General features: G+C 58.0%; 1 protein-coding gene across 2 annotated transcripts in view; it reads left to right on the forward strand.

Annotated features, from left to right (window-relative positions):
• CACNA2D2 (calcium voltage-gated channel auxiliary subunit alpha2delta 2) overlaps window positions 1-19,980 on the forward strand; it is a 209,672-nt gene that overhangs the window by 182,335 nt on the left and 7,357 nt on the right. Inside the window, exons 6-23 of one of the 2 annotated variants that reach the window (XM_015641326.2) lie at window positions 3,376-3,514; window positions 6,996-7,127; window positions 7,325-7,382; window positions 9,449-9,499; window positions 9,649-9,748; window positions 10,325-10,483; window positions 10,946-11,053; window positions 11,743-11,821; window positions 11,980-12,029; window positions 12,888-12,977; window positions 13,317-13,385; window positions 13,810-13,884; window positions 14,356-14,430; window positions 14,604-14,675; window positions 14,967-15,038; window positions 15,193-15,254; window positions 16,788-16,864; window positions 18,069-18,089. In XM_015641326.2, the coding sequence (XP_015496812.1) occupies window positions 3,376-3,514; window positions 6,996-7,127; window positions 7,325-7,382; window positions 9,449-9,499; window positions 9,649-9,748; window positions 10,325-10,483; window positions 10,946-11,053; window positions 11,743-11,821; window positions 11,980-12,029; window positions 12,888-12,977; window positions 13,317-13,385; window positions 13,810-13,884; window positions 14,356-14,430; window positions 14,604-14,675; window positions 14,967-15,038; window positions 15,193-15,254; window positions 16,788-16,864; window positions 18,069-18,089 (1,489 nt within the window). The remainder of the gene's footprint in view (window positions 1-3,375; window positions 3,515-6,995; window positions 7,128-7,324; window positions 7,383-9,448; window positions 9,500-9,648; window positions 9,749-10,324; window positions 10,484-10,945; window positions 11,054-11,742; window positions 11,822-11,979; window positions 12,030-12,887; window positions 12,978-13,316; window positions 13,386-13,809; window positions 13,885-14,355; window positions 14,431-14,603; window positions 14,676-14,966; window positions 15,039-15,192; window positions 15,255-16,787; window positions 16,865-18,068; window positions 18,090-19,980) is intronic. The other variant, XM_019008136.1, reaches the window with a different exon arrangement.

The raw sequence follows: 19,980 nt of genomic DNA on the forward strand, positions 1-19,980 counted from the left end.
GCGAGAGAGGCTGATTGTTATTTATAACCTGGGCTGCTGTAAAAGCAGGAATGTGGCTGGAGAACACACCATGTCCCTCCTTGGCATTAAATTACCGCATTTCAGGAAAAACTGATATACTTAAGGATAAAGACCCTTCTGCACAGGCCTGGAGTTTCTCAGCCATGTGTTGGGGGCTGGCATTTGTATCCATTATTAGCAGAATCACAGTGTGTTGATATGAATATTTCTCTGGCCTTTCCAGTTTAGCATGGATGGGTGCCCCTGGGAGATTGAAAAGGCTGTGCTGGGATCTCAGTGTATTCTCCATCAGGCGTGTGTGGGGCAGGTCGGGGGAGGCAGGGATGCTGTGGCCGGATCAGCCCTGCGTTTGTCATCGGGGCTGCCATTTAAGCAGCCATCATTAGCTGTGATGGCTGGTTCCCATGGTGATGAGCAATGAACAGGGGGGTTTGCATCTGCGGGAGCTGCCGGGGACCAGGCATCGCTGCTGCCAGGTCACATCCCCGGCTCCATCCGCAGCTCCAAACCCTGGGGACCACGACAGTCCTGGTGCCCAGGGGCAGGCTGGCTGGGACGGAGGGCAGGCGCTTTCCCAGAGCATGCCAGCCTCCAGTAGAGCTGTTGGGTGACGCTGCTGGTGCTCACTGGGTGTTGGAGCACCTCTGGGTTTTGTCCCCTGTCTGTCATTTTGGAAGACTGAAGAGAAAATGTGACTGACAGCCCAGCTGTGAAAGCAGTGGAGATGGCAAAAGCTCTCAGGGCGTGATGACTTCTTGCTGAAGCAGTAAATACGTATCATATTGATATATTGTGGTGGAGTCGATTCCTAATGGTGTGTAGCAAATAATATATTCAAACTGTAGCATCTATTTGTGTTACGTTGTACATACTGTAACAGATAAATAGATGTTTCCAAGTTCTTTTGATATGTAATGATGAGGAATGCTGCAAGATCTGGCTGGGGGCCTGACGAGATGCTCACAGTTAAACCGATGTAAATTCAGGAGAACTTGAATCATCTGCTTTGTTCTAATTTCAATTTAATGCAGAATTTCTTCCCTCAGCCTTCCCAAGGTGTCTCCTTGTATTCCAAATGCTCCCCTTCCTGTCCAGGTTGGTGACAGCTCCACCTGCCTTCATGTGGCTGGAAATCACCCCCTTTCAGGTGCCAAATTCAGCTTGGCTTAAACAGCATTAAGTCAGTTGAGGTTGGGGGATTTATGGCTGAAGGGCACACATAGCTTGGATAACATCAGCTCTTTCTGCAGGTCTGTTTGCCATATAGGTGTCAGTGATGCATGAAGTGCCCCACGTATAGATTGCTGTATATTTGTCCCTGAGATCTATACACGTGCCTCTTCACAGCTCCATGAATGAGAGCAGCCAGACAGCGCCGAACCTGGCAGCATACAAATTAGCCCCTCAGAAGTGGGTGAGATCACGGAAAAATGATAAACAGAGGAGCAGTAATTATATACAGTAGTTCCAGCTCCGATGAAGTGGGGAATAGCCATGCCAGCGTGGGGGAAGGAGGGAGGGTTGGATTTTCCAGCTGCTGGTGGTGACAGGGGCAGCAGACGGGTTGTGGCAGGGTGCCCTGCTGATCTGAGATGGGGAGGGATGGGGAGCTGTCATCAGGAATTTGCTGGGCTGAGGGAAGAAAGGGTTTAGTGTCAAAGCAGAGTTTTTGGTGCTGCAGATGCCCTTAGGCCACGACTTTATCCCAAAGCCTGTTTTCAGCAGGCACCTCTGTATTGCTGTCTGGTGCTCAAAGAGGTTTGCAGGGATGAATACCGTGTGTGCTTTTCCCCAGTGAGCTGAGCTCCCCATGGACAGCAGCTCTGGGGCCAGATCCACTCTCCAGGTAGCCCATGGCCTGGCACATGGCCAAAGTGCCAGCTCTGCTGCAGCATTGCGATTTTGCAGGGGCTCCAGCACTCATTTTTTGCCTTTTCTCCAGATTTACATGAAATTGAGAGCATAATCCGGATTTTGATCCTGGAGACATGGCTCCAGGGAGTTGGGAACAGTCCCTGCCTGCTTCCTGCTTAGCTACTGGAGCTGTAATTGAGTTCAACATCTTTCTGGGCAGCTGGAGCCCCCGCAGCGGGGTCAGCTGGGCAGTGTGTTTACACTCACAGACCATCGGCTGGAATTAAACCCAAACCTCGCATATCAATCCTGTTACTCTCCCGAGCTGTGGCGAATGGTTTGGCCACCCCTCTCAATGTCATGGGAATGTCACCACCTTAGTGGCCGGCTGGAGGTGTTGCAGGGGAGGTGACATTTCTCTGTGAAGGGAAAACGGGGAGGAGTCCAGGATGGGTGTTACACAAGCTTCATCGTTTACTTCCTGAACACATAGTTTTCCTTTAAATATATGGCTTTTCCTGTGAGAAATTCAGGTCTTTGTTCCCTGGGTTTTGTCAAGGGGAGCCTGGCCAGTTGGAGAGATGCTTGCAGTGGACCGCTGAGGACAGCAGGATGAGACCATCCCCTACCCCTTGTGTTCCCTGGTACTTTTCTGTGGACAGTGTGGGGATCCCTTCAGGTGTCTATTCCAGTTTGGGCTTGGCACTGTTGCCTGTCCCTGCCCCTCTTCAGCAGTGATGTAGCTCCAGGAGCACAAAGAGCAGGTGCTGCAGCATCCTCCTTTCCCTCCTTCCTACTCTGAGCATCTCCCAACTTCAAACAGCCTTCCCCAGCTGGGCTCGTGGCAGGGATGGGCAGCTCAGAGCCAGCACTTTCTCCTGGGTATCTTTGCTCCTGGTGAGGTGGCAGAGGTAATTTCTCCAGCTCTGTAGTGAGTCCATCCCTATTCTTACTCTTCCCCACATGGCCCCATGCTTCAGCTCCCACCCTGTCCCTGTCTGCACCAGCTCAGCCTTGCCTGCCTTTCCAGAGGAATTTTACCCTCAGTGCCATGCTGGCAGCAGGGCTGGGGAATGGAGAGGAGGGCTGGGAAGGTGAGGGAGTGTGTTCCAGCACCAGCAGTGGGGAATTCGCCGTCTCTCCACTATAATTAAATATTGTTTGCATTGCTTATTGACAGAGCGCTAAGCTGCACTCCATTTTAATTTGCTCTTTGATAGTTGCCTTTTGCTGCTAATTGATTTTCAAGGCCTTTTTTTGATTTTTTTTTTTTTCTATGTCTGATTTAATACCTGCTGTGCTACCAAAGCTGGAGAGACAGGGGGTAACTGGTGCTCGCCTTTGTGCCCACCCGCTCCTGGCAGGCCAAATCCACGTGAGATCCAGCAGGGCTGGTCTCCCCCAGGACACATTTGGTGATGGGCTTCAGGTGGAGGTATTCCCAGCATCCATACAGGGTTGGAGCCCTGGGTGACCCCATGTGCTCTGCTCCTTCCCCAGGACGATCCCGATGGAGAAGAGATCGAGAGGGAGAAGTCCAACTCCTTGAAGCTGGAGTTCACTGATGATGACAACTTCAAGACCAAGGTTAACTATTCATACGCTGCCGTGCAGATCCCCACGGACATCTACAAAGGCTGTGAGTGCCCCTCCCCACCCTCTCCAATTCATGCTGCCTGGCTGGCACCTCTCCTGCCTGGAGCACTGCAGCCCCAGGGACCATCACCTCTGGGTGCCCCAACTGGGTGTTGGTGCCAGGGCAGGCTGGTTCCCAGACAAGGCAGGCAGTGAAACAAGGCAGAGTCACCGTGTCGGGATCGAGGTGACAATGTGTCCTCCTCCCCAGGGACTCTGAAGAGCTCAGCACAGGAGAAAGAGGCAGATCTGGGATTAGGAGTTATTGGGGAAGGCATGGGGAGAAAAGGAGAGGTGGTGATTATGGCACAGGGTAAAGCTCAGCTTTGCCCACATGGCTCTGATCCTCCTACAGAAGAGCCCAGCAAAGGTCGAGAAAGCTCAAAGCTGGCACCAGAGACGTTCAGAGGGATGGAGCAGCTCTGTGCAGAAGCAGCTACAGAGGCAGCAAGGGGAAAGAGTGAGACATGGCCGGGCAGGGGCAGAGGGTGGAGCAGGGATGCTGCCTGTCTACAGCCCTCTTGCGGCTGAGGTCATGAAAAGGGAGAAAAAGCAGCCGCAGTCCCGCAGGAAGGCAGCCAAGGATGACTAGGGGACAGCGTGATGCCACCCCATAGCTGATTAAGCCCCTGCGGGACATGCAGGGGGGGTCAGCTCTGTGGCTGCCGGAGGGCACAGGCTGCTCCAGAGGCGGGGATGGGGCTGGTGGGCCAGCCCGGGAGCGGGCAGGGATGGATGGATGGAGGGCCGGATGGGACGGGATGTGCCACACGAGCTTCAGTCCCCACCGAGCAGTGTGACGGTCCCTGAGCTGTCAGATCTCTCCGGTACCTCGCCCTGCTGCGGTGGCACATGGTGACAGTCGGTCTCCAATTCCCTCTAGTGGCTGCTCGGCTGCGAGCTGGGACCGCTCCCAGCTGGAGGGCATCCTGCGGCCAGCCCCAGCCCCTGCTGTCACAGCTGTCCCCAGCGGCTCCACACTACCCAGGGCACCACTGTCCGCACTCTGTTTCAGTGGCACTTGCTGAGGTCTCCTGGGTCTCCTGGCTGGTGATGGGGCCGAGCTCACGTTCCCGCCCCGAGCGGAGCGCACGGCTCGTTCCGGGCACGGCTATGCTCGGAGCCGCATCGCTGCAGTCATTTCACCGCCGAGACAGCGGTGGATTAGGAATTTGCAATTAGTTTCATTACCCAGCTAGCGCAGGGCAGGCAGCTAATGAAGCGCATCATGCGAGCCGGGTGGGCTGCGCAGGGTGAAATATTCGTTCCTCCTCAGCCCTGCTCGGCAGCCGATGGCACGGCTGGAGCCTCGCCGCGGCCGCACGAATCCCCCCTCTCAGCCCTGCGCCCAGAGCAAGCTGGAGTTAACGCGCTGCAGGAGCTCCCAGCCGCTCAGAGAGATGCTGGACAGGGGATGTGGCAGCGAGGGGTGACAGGGCAGGGGCTGTCAATGCCCCTTACAGCCAGGGAAAGGGGCTGCGGCTACCGGCACGGAGTGTTTGGGCACAGGGATCGGGCCGTGTCCGGCCACGCCAGGGTGCTCCAGAAATCCGGGCTGCAGGGAAGGGTCTACAGCTGCTGCTCCACAGAGAGTGCTTTGGGGTGAGGGCACTGGGCCACCCTGCGCTGCTGGGGACAGCAGTGAGCGTGGCGAGTCCCCGCAGCGCTGGGGTGGAGCGTGTCCCGCTGGGACCGGCGGAGAGGCTCTATCGCTGCCTGGCACGCTAATTAAACTCTGCGGTGACGCCCGCCGCCGTCACCCCTCGCTACACACACAAATTACATCCTATATGTGTTTTATTTACTGTGACATTTTTAATTAAATATGCAATCGCTCGCGGGCAGGGCGGGGCTGGTCTTACTGTGATGGGGACAGGGACCAGATGGGGACAGGGATGTCACCAGTGGGGCTGGCAGCTCTGGCCTGGACTGAGAGGAACAGGAGCCACCAACCATGGACACAGCTCCATCACTCCGCACATGGTCATAGTGTAGGATCTGTATTTGTTCACAGGGATGACACGGGGGCTGCATTCACACTCAGAGATAATTTAAGAGCTGTGTTTGGGCACAGGGACAACGTGAGTTGCATTCAGTACAAGCAGCTGGTGTGGCTGATGGGCCCCGAGGGTTTGGGTGTGTAGGTGCTGCCAGGGAGATCATGGATGTGTCAGGGCCCAGCCCGATGCCCAGCTGAGGCTGGCAGCACTGCCCAGAGCTGCTCCAGGCAGGCAGCAGCCTGGCAGCCAGCTCATAGCCACTTCTCCTGGGGAAAACCACATCCTGTGTCACAGCCAAGCAAGAAATCATCCTAAGTGCAGATAACAGCACTGTGTGTGGGCACAGCACTGAGGAATGGCTGGGGAGATATGGATAAAGTAAATTATGGTTTGAAGGCATGGCTGCCGGAGGGAAGGACAATTCTTCAGCAGTCATGCTGGGATAGAGGAATCCAGGATTCATCCTGGGTGAAACCTACCCACATCCTGGCAGTGCCTTGGGACCACAGTGAAGACTTGAACAGGTGATGACGGTGTTTCCAGAAGGGACATGTGTGGGAGGAAGGCTTAGGAGAGCTAAATATACTCCTCAAATGCACACTGGCCCCCCTGCAGCACCACGTTGGGTTGTTTTTCCCAATGCCAAAGAAATGGGGTGCTCCTGAGACTTCTTGCACCCCAAAAATGACTGAGGGTCCCCCAGGAAGAATCAGTGCCTGGTCTCAAGGTGCTGCTGGCTCTTTGCTCCTGCACTGGCAGCCACCACTGACTCCTCCATGCTGCAGTCCTGGAGCAGCCCAGCACCAGTGGGCATTGTGGGATCCCCCTGTGAGCACAGGGAGGTGCCATCCCAGCCCTCTGCCAGCTGGCCAGCTCCATACCTGCCACACCACGCTGGGCCCCCCTCGCTCTGCCAGCCCCTCCTTGATTAATCACAGGCTGGGCTGCCGGCAGCTTATCTTTTGCTTTAATAGCTGAATAATTTAAAACTGCTATTTGCTGGCATCTTAATTGCTTTTGTGTCAGGTGCAGGGCCAGTGGGAATGCAGAGTGGGCCTGAGAGGCTCCACGTGGCCTGTGGGGACACAAGCCTTGGGTTTCCCAGCTGGTGGCTGTCCCCAGGGAGTGAGGCTTGCACGGGGAGTTTTGCTGGGAAGGAGATGAGATGGGAGGCCAGCTGTCCCCAGTGATGGCTGTGTCTGCTCCAGAGCAGATGGGGACAGTGAGCACTCTGGGGAGCTCTGAAGAGTGGCTCATTTCTCTAGGGACAAGGGACAGCAGGGTGGTGCTGGATTTCTGTGGAAGTGAGGGGGTCAAGGGATGCAGGAGAAGCTGGAAAGCCCCCATGGGCTTCTTCCTGGGAAAGGGCAGAGGGGACACACCTCTCCTTCCCTGCCATCATTTTGGGGACACCGCAGTCCCCATCAGCCCTCAGCCCCAGCTCCACTGCTCCCTCCACCCACCCACCCCTGTGTCTGTCTGCAGCCACCGTCATCCTCAACGAGCTGAACTGGACACAGGCACTGGAGGATGTGTTCATCGAGAACCGGAAGGAGGATCCCTCCCTGCTCTGGCAGGTCTTCGGCAGCGCCACCGGCGTCACCCGCTACTACCCCGGTGCGTGGCAGGTTGTGGCACAGAGGGGCTGTGACCAAGGACAGGTGTGACACATGTAACTGTACTGTGCCAGAACCCACTGCTGTGAGCTCCCCACCTGAGCCTGCTGCTTCCTCAGCCCTGGGCATCTCTCTGCCCTGCCCCCCGTGTCCCCCACCCCAGGACAGCCTTGCTCACTACCTGCCTTCTCCCCACAGCCACCCCATGGAGAGCCCCCAATAAGATCGACCTCTATGACGTGCGCCGGCGGCCCTGGTAAGGGGGTGCTGGGTGGGGAGGAGAGTCCTGGCTGGGAACAATCGGCTCCCTCCCCTTGTCATTTCATTGTGGCACTGCCAAAGGGACACCGTAACACAGGCAGGGGCATCTGAGCTGCGGAACTTGGCTCTTCTTCCTCTTCCTGGGAAAGCAGAGCAGGATGGAGAGATAAATCCTTGGGTGCAGATGAAAGTGTGGAGGGAACCCTATGCCCCCTCACCATAGCCATGGCTGCTGGCACTCTGTCCTGGCCAGCATTTCCATCCAAATGAGATAACAACTAGCTTAGAAACCATGAGCTGGGAGGATGGGGAGAGGAATAGGCAGGCAGTACCAGGCTGTGGCTTAGTGATAGCTGAGCAGCCATTTAGCCCACACCAAGTGAGGTGGGATTGAATAGGCTCCCCTTAGCCCAGCTGGAGGTGCTTCTGTGGCAGTGGTGGTTATCAGCTGGAGCTGGGGGAGTGACAGCCCCATCCTGCCCACATTTGCTGCCTAAAACTGCAGTCATGGAAAGGAGAGTGGGTACAGGCCTCTGGCACCTGTTCAGGGAGCCCTGTATCCCAAAGGATCATCCCCCTGCCCACATCAGGAGCTGTCCCCTCTCCTTGTCAGAAAATTAATGGCCCTGCTACTATGGTTAATTGTCTTTGATTGCTCCACATTAATTATTAACTGTTCCCTGCTGGGGTGTGTGTGCAGGTTATTGCAGAGCAGGGACTGGAAGGCTATTTTGGGATAGGGACTGCTGATGTGTATGGAGGCTACTGAGCCCAGCTAGCCCAGCTCTCTGCCACTAGCCAGGCTGGCAACCTGACTGTCCATGCAGCCATGGAGGAGAGCAGCACCCTTCATGCTGGGGGACAGCACACCTGGGGACCCTTTGGGGCCTTCTGCTCTCAGGCTGGGGGGCCCGTGCAGGATACAGCCTGAGCTGCTGCAGGGCCACCATCCTGGCCACAGCCACAGCACCACTCGCCCGCCTTCCCCTCCCCTGATGAATGGCCCCATTAGCCACAGCCGTCTCCTGCCGAGCCCTGGGTATTCATCTGAGCCGGGCAGCCAGAGATGGATGTGCTGCCACAACCCATTATGGGCAGCATCTTAGCTGGGCTCCGTGCTGCACCAGCAGCCCAGCCCCAGGAGCCGCTCTCCAGGAGCCGCTCTCCTGCCAGCAGGGATGGACAGCTGCCTGTCCTGCACTCCAGCACTAGAGGAAGGTGCTGGGGGATGCTGCACCCTTGTCAGGAGGGCCCGGTGTGCCAGCATCCTGCATCCCACCCGGGTAATCACTTGTAATTAGGGAACATCAGGCCCTGGGATTGACAATCAGAGCATGCCCCTTCCCCAGTAGTGGTGAGTAATTGATACTAATAACACACTAATTAATTCACACAAGGCCTGATCCTCATCGAGCCAATAATGAGGTTCCCTTGGCCTTCAGCCAGGGCAGGATCAGGCCTCAATCAATGGGATGGTGAGGTGGGGCTGTGCCTGGCTATGTCTGCAGTGGGATGGGTGCTAAGCACTGTGCCACCCCCTCCCACACAGGATGACACAGCAGGGCTGGGAATAGGACTGGCTGCTTCAAGGGGTGAGGAAGGGTTCCCTAATTGTTTTCAGTGGGGAAGATTTACGTAGTGTTATTATTTTTCCTCCTCGTAGCTAAAAATAACCTAATCAGCCTGGCCTTTGAAGCTACCAGGGGGGTAAATAGCATCTTAATATGGATGTGTGTGTCAGCATAATCAGCACGCAGGAAAGGGCCTGTGATGATGGAAGAGTTTAGCATTTAGAGCTCATTAGGCTGACACGGTGTGGAGCGGCAGTTGCTGGCCGTCTGCTGTGCTGTGCCACGGGAGCCACGTCCTCACCTCCACCTGCCCACAGCCACCTCATCCCTGCTCCTTGCCATGGGGTCAGCACAGCCCTGGGTGCCCAGGGCTCCCAGCACAGTTCCCCAGTCCCTGTGCCCTGGCAGGGCTTCACTCTTGGACTGCACCCAGCAGTCAGGGTCCCCCCAAAATGAGTCAATCCTGCTGACCCCACTCTGTACCCCACAGGTACATCCAAGGTGCCTCCTCCCCAAAGGACATGGTCATCATTGTGGACGTGTGAGTACACGGTGGGGGCCATGGCTGGCCTTAGGCCAGGATGGTGACACAGCTTGCCAAGGTGCCGCTGTCCCACCAGCGGCTGCAGTGGAACAGCAGAGCCCTGTGCTCCCTCGCTGCCAAGCCCCCAGCACCCCTGTCTCCTGCAGGAGTGGCAGTGTGAGCGGCCTCACCCTCAAGCTGATGAAGACCTCGGTCTATGAGATGCTGGACACCCTCTCAGATGATGACTATGTCAATGTGGCCTCGGTGAGTGCCACGGGGCAAGCAAAAGGGCTGTGTCCCCAGGCACCTCCCAGCTCCCCAGCACAGGAACCCTTTCCATGGCTATGTCACCAGCTCGTGACCTCACACAGCACGGTGGCCATGCCACGGCATCTGTGTGGTGCTGGGGGCCCTGCTCCTGCCAGCCCTCCCCTGTCTGGCCACCAGCAAGCCAGCACTAATTAAGGTGTCTGGCCTGGCTCTGTTAGCTGGATCGCTGCTCCCCTAATGAATGGGCCCCATTGCCAGTAAATGAAGCCGTAATTGAGAGGCAGCACCTGCTCCTGATGACGGCACAGAACAACACAGCACGGCTGGTTGCACAAGCTGGGGTCCTGCAGAAGTGAGGGTGCAGGTGAACCCTTCACTGCCAGCACCCAGTGGCAGCACCTACACCACACAGTTACTGCTGGATTTGTCCCAAGCCAAGCTTCAGCCTCAGCATTAGCCCCCCCTGGGATGTGGGACACATTTGGGTCGCCTGCTGCCATGAGAGATGAGTGTGATGTGGGTCTGTCCTGTCCCCTTTCACTGATCCACTCCCTCCATTTCACCTCCCAGTTCAATGAAAAGGCGAAGCCGGTGTCGTGCTTCAAGCACCTGGTGCAGGCCAACATCCGGAACAAGAAGGTGTTCAAGGAGGACGTGCAGGGGATGGTGGCCAAGGGCACAACAGACTACAAGGCTGGCTTTGAGTACGCCTTCGACCAGCTGCAGAATGTGAGCTGGGGGCTGGGCTGGGGGCTGGGGACAGGGTGCAGCTGTGGGTGCTGGGGATAGCTCCGAGCGTGTGGCTGCTGCCCTGTGCTGAGGGCTCCTTGTGCTCCTTCTCAAGGAGGGGGAGACATCCCACCTCCAGGCATGCTGTAGCCAAGGTTTGCTGATGCTGCTCCCCTCTGGGTTATTAAAAGCAGGACTGGGTAGAGGGGCCAGACCCAACCTGACAGTGTGGCAGAGGCAAAATAAAGATGAATGGCGCTATTAGGTGCTGAGTGGCATTAGCCACAACTTCATTCCCCAGCTGTCAGTGTCCCTCCTGCCCATTCACCCTGGTCACCCTTGTCCCAGAGAAGTGGGCTGGGAAAAGAGATGGGGTGGGGCCAGCCCTCCTGGCTGCATCCAGCCACGTGCCCAGCGATGTTGGCTCCAGGTGTGGCCTCAGGTGCTGTGTCTGCCCCACAGTCCAACATCACACGTGCCAACTGCAACAAGATGATCATGATGTTCACGGACGGCGGTGAGGACCGAGTGCAAGATGTCTTTGAGAAGTACAACTGGCCCAATAAGACGGTGAGAGGCTGTGGGTCTCTGCTGGGCTGGGGCTGCTCACCACGGAGGAAAATGGCTGCTCCAGCTCCACTGCTGGTTTCTGCTCTATTTGCCTCCTTGGCATCCTCCTTCCCCAACAGCCTGCTCCTGCATGGAGCCACTGCTCTGCTAATGGGTTTGTAGCTGACTCCCACCTTCCTGTGAAGGAGGTGTGGGACCAGGCACACTGTGGGATGCTGGGGAGGGAATGGGGCTGGTGCACTCCCTGAATGCTGGTCCTGAGGGGAGCACACCCCAGGCATGGGGACAGGGCTGTTAGCAGGCACATGAACCAGCAGGAAGGTCCCAGCAGCTGCCCAGTACCTGGAAACCCATGGGATGGGAGGGTTCTGGTCCATGTATCACCCTCAGAGAGCACAGACCCCTCTGGGAGCAGTGATGTCCCAGACCAAGGACCACTGAGGTAGGTAGCTTGAGCCAACACAGTGATGCTGGAGGCAGGACTGGATGGGGCCAGGCAAAGGGACAGGGGCTCCCTTGCTGCCAGCACAGCCAGCACTTGCAGGAGTCTTCTGCCCACTTGCACTCACTCTGTGGGCCATGGTAGGCAATGCCACATTGTCCCCGGGGAGGCTGTCATCAGCTGGGAGCACTGGGTGTGGAAAACAAGGGTGCCCAGTGGATGGCCCTCAGTGCACGCTCTGCCACAGGTGCGGGTCTTCACCTTCTCGGTGGGGCAGCACAACTACGACGTGACCCCGCTGCAGTGGATGGCCTGCGCCAACAAAGGTGAGCGGGCATGGGGGGCTGCAGGGTGCTGGGCTCACCCCTCAGCTCCAGTGCCACTACCAGCAAAGCACTGGCTGCAGCCCTGGAGGGATGGGCAGCAGGACAGCCAGACTGCTGGACAGCTGGATCTCCAGCTGCCTTTCTCTTTCATTTCCAAGGTTACTACTTCGAAATCCCCTCCATCGGCGCCATCCGCATCAACACGCAGGTACAGCCGGGAGCCAGGCAGGCAGAGCCCTCGCGGGCTGCCCTGCCCAGGGCCGAGTTCAGGCAGCCCCAGCCCCACTGGGGAGAGCCCACAGGCCGGCAGTGAGTGTGGCAGCAACCTGCAGAGCCGAGCTGAGCCCTCAGCCAGGCCCTGTGCTATTGAAATAAGTAATTCATCTTCTGCAGCTCCCCACGGACCTGCTGCCTTTTGAGTGACTAATTATGAAACATCAGGCGTTAATCAGCACAGAGCAGAGCTGAGAGCACGCAGGGAGTGAGCATGGGCAGGGCCAAGCCCCACAGAGGCGATCTCTGTCCCACACCTCTTCTCACTGCCTCTTTTCTGCCCCTTTTCTTTATGGGATGTGCATGAGCACAGGTGATAAAGGGTCCCAGAGCTCCCCTCAGGGCAGGGCTGGCATTGTGGCACGGGGACTGCCTCCCTGCCCAGAGATATTCCTTGGCAAGATGAGACAGGAAAAGGGAAACCTGTCCCAGGAGAAGATGGCAGCCAGGGAGACAGTAGTGACATGGTCCAGGAATGATGGAGCAGCCCCAGCCCCAGGAATGGCTGGGGGGCTCTGGCTGGTGCTGCTTGGGGAGCCCCTGCCCTGCCTGTGCATGGCAAATGGTGAGCAGCACCCTGTTTGCATCTCAGTGGGCCTGTCAGAGTCCCAGCTGGAGCCAGTCCCCCCAGGTTTGGTGCCTGCCAAGCCCCCTCCGCAGCTCAGCCTGCAGATGGGGCCCTCAGCCCCTTAATAATCCTGGGGTGTGCTTAGGGACAAGGGTGTCTACCAGGCTGGAGCAAGGAGACATCTGGCTCCCACATCGTCCTTTCCCGTGTCGTGTGTCCCTTCAGGAGTACCTGGATGTGCTGGGCAGACCCATGGTTCTGGCTGGGAACCGAGCCAAGCAGGTTCAGTGGACCAATGTCTACCAGGATGCCCTGGTAAGGACCCCCCAGCTCTGGGGTGCAGGGAGGGACCCCCAACCCCAGGGTCCCACACAGCCCCAGGTGCAGGTGGAGACTCCCTGCAGCCCCAAGGCGTATGTGGGTGGGGACTCCAGCCCCGGGGTCTTGCACAGGCCCAGAGTGGACCTGGGGACACTGACCCCAGAGCCCCACAGAACTCCAGGGTGCAGGTGATGGGGACACTGGCCCCAGGGTCCTGCACAGGACATGCCCCATCTCCCTTGTTAGGGGAGTAACCCCCCTCTGCTGGCCACCCCCAGCCCTGGGTCCTGAGGCCATTGAGGGGCCATGGCACATCATTCTGTGCTTGTGCAGGGGCTGGGCCTGGTGGTGACAGGAACGCTGCCAGTGTTCAACCTGACGGAGGACAGCAGTGACAGGAAGGTAGGAGACTGTGCTGCCCCTTCCCTGGCTGCACTGGGAGCCCTGGTGTGGGGCCACTGTGGGGTGGGGAAGGTGCCCTGGCTGCAGGGGGCACACTGGTACCCATGGGGGGATGCCTGCTCTGCACCACTGCCCTGCAGTGCCACCAGGGGTGACTGCCATCCCCGGGACCCAAAATTACCTTGGCTAGCTCTCACAGTTCAATGGGGACAGCTAACAGCTGCAAGTCCCTGGGGGTGCAGGGTCCCATGGGGGGCTCCTGGGGGGCTGGTACATCTCACCCTGTGCCCCTGCAGTACCCAAATCTGATCCACACGTCCCTAAAGGGAGAAGAGATCCATCCTGCCATTTCCCTGTCCCCAGGCTGATGGTGGCAGGTGACAGCCCTGCTCCCATCCACCTCCCTCTCTGCATTTCCTTCCAGAACCAGCTCATCCTGGGCGTGATGGGGATCGATGTGGCTCTCAATGACATAAAGAGGCTGACGCCGCGTTACAACGTGCGTGGGGGCCCCATTCCCTCTGTCCCTGCCCTACACTGCCTGATGCTGGTGTGGAACCCCTCTGGTGGGAGCCCCAAGCTGTGCCCCAGCACTCCAGAGCATCTCCAGCAGCACTGGCACCTAGCAGGAGCTATAGGTGCAGGCAGGGACTGGGACAGGCAGGACAGCAGGGAGCAAAGCTGCATGATGCTCCAGGACCCAGAGCAGAGCCAAAACCCTTGTAGGGTCAGCAGGAAATAAACCTTACAGGCCTGGGGAAAGGAGCAGTGAGACAAATCCAGAGCCAGACTCTCACCCCAGGAGTGGGAGATCGCATTGTCCTGAGAACAGAAGTAGATGGATAGAATGGGCTGAGCCCTAGGGGTGATGTGGGGTGAGCTCTGCCTGCAGAGGGTGATCACACCAGCACAGTGTGTCATGCCATAGAACCACCTGGTCAGCCTCAGCTCTTCTCCTGTTCTCCTGCAGCTGGGGGCCAATGGCTACGTCTTCGCCATCGACCTGAACGGCTACGTCCTGCTGCACCCCAACCTGCAGCCCCAGGTGAGGAGGGGCCCAAAGGGGCACCAGCCATGGGGATTGGCCAGGCCCTGAGGGACACGTGGCTTCCCAGGGCCTTTAGGACTTAACTGTGGGGTTTGTGATGAGTTAGTCTGGACTCAGCAGCAGCTGCCGGAGCCCTGAGCCCTGCCCTGGCTCTCCCTTTATTCCTGCAGATCATCAATTTCCGTGAGCCGGTGACGCTGGACTTCCTGGATGCTGAGCTGGAGGATGAAAACAAGGAGGAGGTGAGGAGACCAGGTGCACAGGCTGGCCCCCTAATCTCCAGTTGCAAAGGGCACTCAGCCCCTCCAACCTGCCCTGTGGAGAGTCTCATCCTCAGGGTCCTGGCTCAGCTGCCCTGAAGCCACAGTGGGGACAGGAGCTGGGTGACTGTCCCCTGGGTGCCAGCATGATGAACCTCCCCAGGCTGCTAACCCTGCACCCCATGGGTCCCCAGTGCCACCCCAGTGGGATGGGTGCCCACAGGTGTGTGGCCAAGCTCTGTGGCCCTCAGTTGCCTCCTCTGTGTCCCGCAGATCCGGAGAAGCATGATCGATGGGAATGACGGGCAGAGGTTCATCAAGACCCTCATCAAGTCCCTGGATGAGGTAACACTGCAGGGGAAGGGGGTCACAGCTGAAACTGTCACTGTGCTGAGCATCCAGAAGCAACAGTGGGCATGAGGGGCTGTGTGGCACTGGGCTGGGAGCCAGGGCCCTGTGGCACCATGCCCAGGCCTGACTGGCTCCCTCTGACCCACAGCAATACATCGACGAGGTGTTCCGGACCTACACGTGGGCTCCCATCAAAAGCACCAACTACAGGTGAGTGTCACTGCCAGTGCACCCAGACTGCCCTGCACTGGCTGGACCCACAGCAGCACAGGGCTGGGGGCTTGTGCCTGCAGCTCCCAAAGCCCCCGAGGCCACCAGGGGTGTGTCCCACGGGCTGGGAGGTTGCAAATGCAGTATCACATGATTGCACACAGGCAGTGATGTGCTGAAGGGCACTCCTGAAAGGGCTGCCTGACAGTGTTAGGCACTGGAGAGCTTGGACACAGTCCCCAGGACTACAGACAGGCTGTAGGGCTGGTGGTGCAAAGGGCCAGACAAGTGACACCCCTGCCACCCTCTGTCTGCCCAGCCAGGAGTTCATGCAGGTCCCTGCCTGCTCTAGGGTGGGTGATACTGACATGTGTCCACCCTGGCAGTGTCTTTAGAGCCATAGGAGAGCAAAGTTCTGCATTTATCACCCAGTTTGCACCAGCAGATGTGTAAGAATGACCCTGACATCCTCATTTCTCAACTCACACTGCCTTCATCCTGGCAGGAGCCATGTGGGCCCCTGTTGCCCAGTGTGCCCTCCTCCTCCTCCTCACCACCCAGTCAGGAGGGGCTGGCAAGAGACCCAGCACTGCCAGGTGTCCCCAGTGCAGTCCCATGCTGGTGTTGCCAGCACAGACAGGGTGGTTTAGGGAGGAAGCCCAGATCCCAGTGGCTCTGGTGCAGGTGTAACATGGGATGAGAGTCAGGAAGGTGGTCCTTACTCACTTATTTCTGGCAACACCTGGCACAAACACTGTCACCAAAGGCCAGTGGCCACTGTAGCTGGCACCAAGGACTCCAGTTCCCTCTGGCAGCATGTCCTGTGGGTTAAGCAGCCCCAGCACCACCTCCTGCTATCTCCTTTCCCATCCCTGTCCCACACCCTGCATGCCAGATTCCTGGCTGGTGGATTACTCTCCTTCCTGACTTACCTGGCGCCTGGGGCCTGTATAATGGTTGTCATTGGTTTCTGCAGTCTGGGAAGGCTTTGTCCCTTCTTTCATGGGCTGTATATGGGCAGTACATGGGCTCTACAAGGGCTCTTCCTGCCTTCCTCCCTCAGAGGGATGTCATGTTCCTCTTCCAAATGCATCTCACTTGGTTCCTGGGCTGGAACATCTTGCCCATTTCAGCCCTGGCTAGGCAGATGTGCCAACTTCTGCGGCCATGGGTGCCCCCAGGACAGTGCTGGGTGCTCTGGGCATGCCCCTGGATACCCCAGGATGACCCTGGGTGCTCTGGGGATGACCCTGGATGCTCTGGGCATGCCCCTGGATACCCCAGGATGACCCTGGGTGCTCTGGGGATGACCCTGGATGCTCTGGGGATGACCCTGGATGCCTCAGGACAGCAGTGGCTGCAGTTCCTGGAGAGAAGGAAGCAGCAGGCTGTGCAGGAGGGCAGTGGGGCTGCCGCCTGCCATTGCCTGGGTCAAGCTGCTGCCAGCAGGTGCCAGGCAGAGACCGGGAGCTGGCCAAGGATCCTAGGTGAGTGTAAAGCCTTACACCAGGTGTCTGCTCTCCCTCTCCACAGCCTGGGGCTGGTTCTGCCTCCTTACAGTACCTACTACATCCAGGCCAACCTCAGCGACCAGATCCTGCAAGTAAAGTGTAAGTAGCCCCTGTCTCTCCCTGCCGCCCTCTCGCACTCCCCCTCACCCCACGCCAGCCCATGGCTGTCGGGGGGAGAAACACAAAGCAAAGGCTTGAGAAAAGTCATAGGGATCACTGTGAGAGGCAAAACAAAGAGAAAAACTAAAGCTAAGAGAGGCGTGAGTAGAGGTGAGCACACAGGGAAAGCGAGCTGCCTGCCTGGGGTGCCCGGGGGGCCGGGGTTTGATCCTTATGCTCTGCACCCCAAAACCCCAGCCCGGGGCTGCAGGCAGGCGCTGCCAGCGCAGGCAGGGAGGTGCTGCCTGTTTGCCTCCTGGGGACGAGGGATGGCGCTGTAGCAGCCAGTTAATTTGTGAGCCTGGGGAAGTTTGCATGGATCTCTTTAATTTCCTTTGGTTTATTACGATACTTTCATTTCGGTTTAAGCCATTTATTCTTTTTATGAGTTTGGTTTCGGTTGGTTTCGATTTTTGTTTGGAAATAATCTGTGTACGTGTGTGTTAGCCTGGCCCCCTTTCTCTCTCTTTCTCTTTCCCCTGACCCCCGAGCCTCTTCCCCACCTCAGGTCCACGCTGCTCCCAGGGACCCTCTCCCCCATGGGAGAACTGGACCCTTCCCTTTCCCCTCCGGTTCCCCCTGTTTCTCGCCCTCGGCCACCCCGGTGGCCTGACCCCAGCCCTGCTCCGGATCCAGCCCCTGCCAGCCCCTCCATCCATGGGCAGGAGCCCTGTGTCCCTGTGGGGACGAGGCCAGGCTGTCCCCATCCCCGGGAGGGGGGATCTCCCCATCCTCCCTGGCTCTGCCCACCGTGCCGTGCATGCACCCTGACTCAGTGAGGACATTTTGATATCAAGACTGTTGCAACTGTTTGCTACTGATTCTCATTTTCCTTTGGAGTATTGAATATATATCTATATATTTCTCTAGTTATATCTTTGCATTTTTTTGTTCTTATTTCACCGTGGCCTTTTCTTTTCCTTTTGTTACTGGGTTTTTCTTTTGTTTTCTTTTCTTCATGTCGTTCTTTGCAAGAGGTTTCCTTTTGGTATGATTATAATACACAATATTTTTATTCAAACGTCGATTGAATAAAATATTGTTTGTGCCCCCCTTCCCCCTTTCCACCCAACCCCTTTTTTTTTTGTTTGTTGTTTTTTGTTTGTTGTTTTTCTTGCTTTCTCTCTATGGTGGATTCACACAGTACCAAACATCAAAATGAAGGGCAAGTATTTTCAGTCTCAGACCACTCACCTTCACCACCCCGTCCCCTGCCCCGTGTCCAGTCCCCCCCAGCCCCCTGCTTGCCCATCTCCCTGCCCGTTTGCCACGCCAAACCTGCAAACCGCCACCAACTCGCCCTTCCTCCCTTCTCCTTCTCCTCTTCCTCCTCCTCTCCTCCAGTTCCCCCTTTATTTGAAAGCAACATGTCTTGTTCTGTTCATGAGAGCTTTGTCACGAAAACCCCCACTCCCTCCCTGTGCATCACTCCCAAACCTGGTTTGATATCGTTCAAGAGCCGATCTCGTATGAAACTGCCGTTTTTGATCCACAAGGTTTTTTGTAGCTAGTTGGATGCCCTGCTCTTCCTCCCCAACGCTGCCCCTTCTCCCTCCTCTTCTCCCGCTCGTCTCCTCCAACTCCTTCTCCCCTTCTCCTGGCTCCTCTGCTTCCTCCTCCCCAAGACAACTCAACCTGAAAGGGATAGGGCTGTGCAGGGAGCGGGGACCTGTGGGGTGGGCGCCCAAAGGTGGCAGGGATGGAGGGCAGGTGGGGGGCCCAATCCACCACTGCCATCAGCCTCTGGGACGGGCTTTTTGGGGAAAGCCGACAAGGAACCCTCTGCAGAGATGGGATGGGACCACCTGGGGCGATGCCTCCCAGCTGCACAGGTGACGGCGAGCCTGGCCCCAGGAGCACGCGGGATGGCTGAGCCCAGGGGTGCCACACTGCCTGCCCCCACAGCTGCTCGGTGGCCGTCCCCCTTGCCCTGGGGACCAGCATGGCATGGTACAGAGTACTGTACTGCTGAAGGTACAGTGTCCTGCTGCCGCCTGTGCCCCTGGGAGCAGCCGAGTTTGAGCCCAAAGTCCCACCGAGGCAGGCCGAGGTGCCGGAGCCGGTCTCCCCCTGCAGTGGAGCAGGACATCAGCCATGTGATACAGGATTTGGCCCACATTCCCTCAGTGCCAGAGGGGCCTCCTGACCCACAGCTCCCGCACAGCCCCGCAGTGGGCCAGGGGCCACCCGGCACACACGGTCACCATGGGACCTGCCACCGCTCTCCATCCCACACGGGCCCCGCACACGGCACCCACCAGCAGCCTGCCCGGCAGCACCCCCTCCCTGGCACAGGCAGGGAAACGCCTGGGGGGGACTGCAGCCCAGGAGGGGCCATGGGGGCCAGGGCCAGGCGGGCAGGACAGTGGGGAGGTGGAAGTGTCACCCTCAGCCCTGTTCTATCAGCCTTGAGTTGCCTCCTCCCAGCGCCCCTGTGATGGCAATGCTGATGGACCAAGTACGAGTGTTTTGTACTCCTCTCCTCCTCCTCCTCTTCTTCCTCTCATCGGCTTGTACCCAGCCCCTGCCTCCAGCCCTCAGAGAGCAACAGTCCAACCTCTGGCTGTGCCGTGCAATGCACCAGGAGCTGGCGGGAGGGCAAGGGGGTGGCGGTGCCCGTCGTGGGGTGAGATGTTGTCCCAGGGGTGTCCCATAGCACCCCTCCACGCACCCCCTAACCCAGCTCGCCCCTGCGAGCTGAGCCCTGCATCCTCTGTCTCTTCTGCCGGGGGCATTCCCAGAGACACCCCAAAGCTACTGGGCTGCGCCCCCCTGTTAAAGCAGAGTGCGCTGGCGGGCGAGCGCGGATCCCCGTCCCCACTGGGGTACCACCGCCCCGGAGAGGGAGGGGGCACCGGTGCCCGGCAGCGGAGCCCGTCAGCGCATTGCACGGCCCTGCAGCAGCGCGGGAGCCTCTGGTTGGACTGTCCTCGGCAAGGTTCCCCTCTGGCCATGTTGATGCCTGAAAACTCCCTTTATTTATTTTTTTTCTCCCGACAACCGAGTGTTCTGGTGATCCTCCTCCGGCCAGGAGCGCAGCATGTGGTTCCCTGCCC

This window comes from Parus major, chromosome 12, assembly GCF_001522545.3.
Source record: "Parus major isolate Abel chromosome 12, Parus_major1.1, whole genome shotgun sequence".
Classification (NCBI taxonomy): domain Eukaryota; kingdom Metazoa; phylum Chordata; class Aves; order Passeriformes; family Paridae; genus Parus; species Parus major.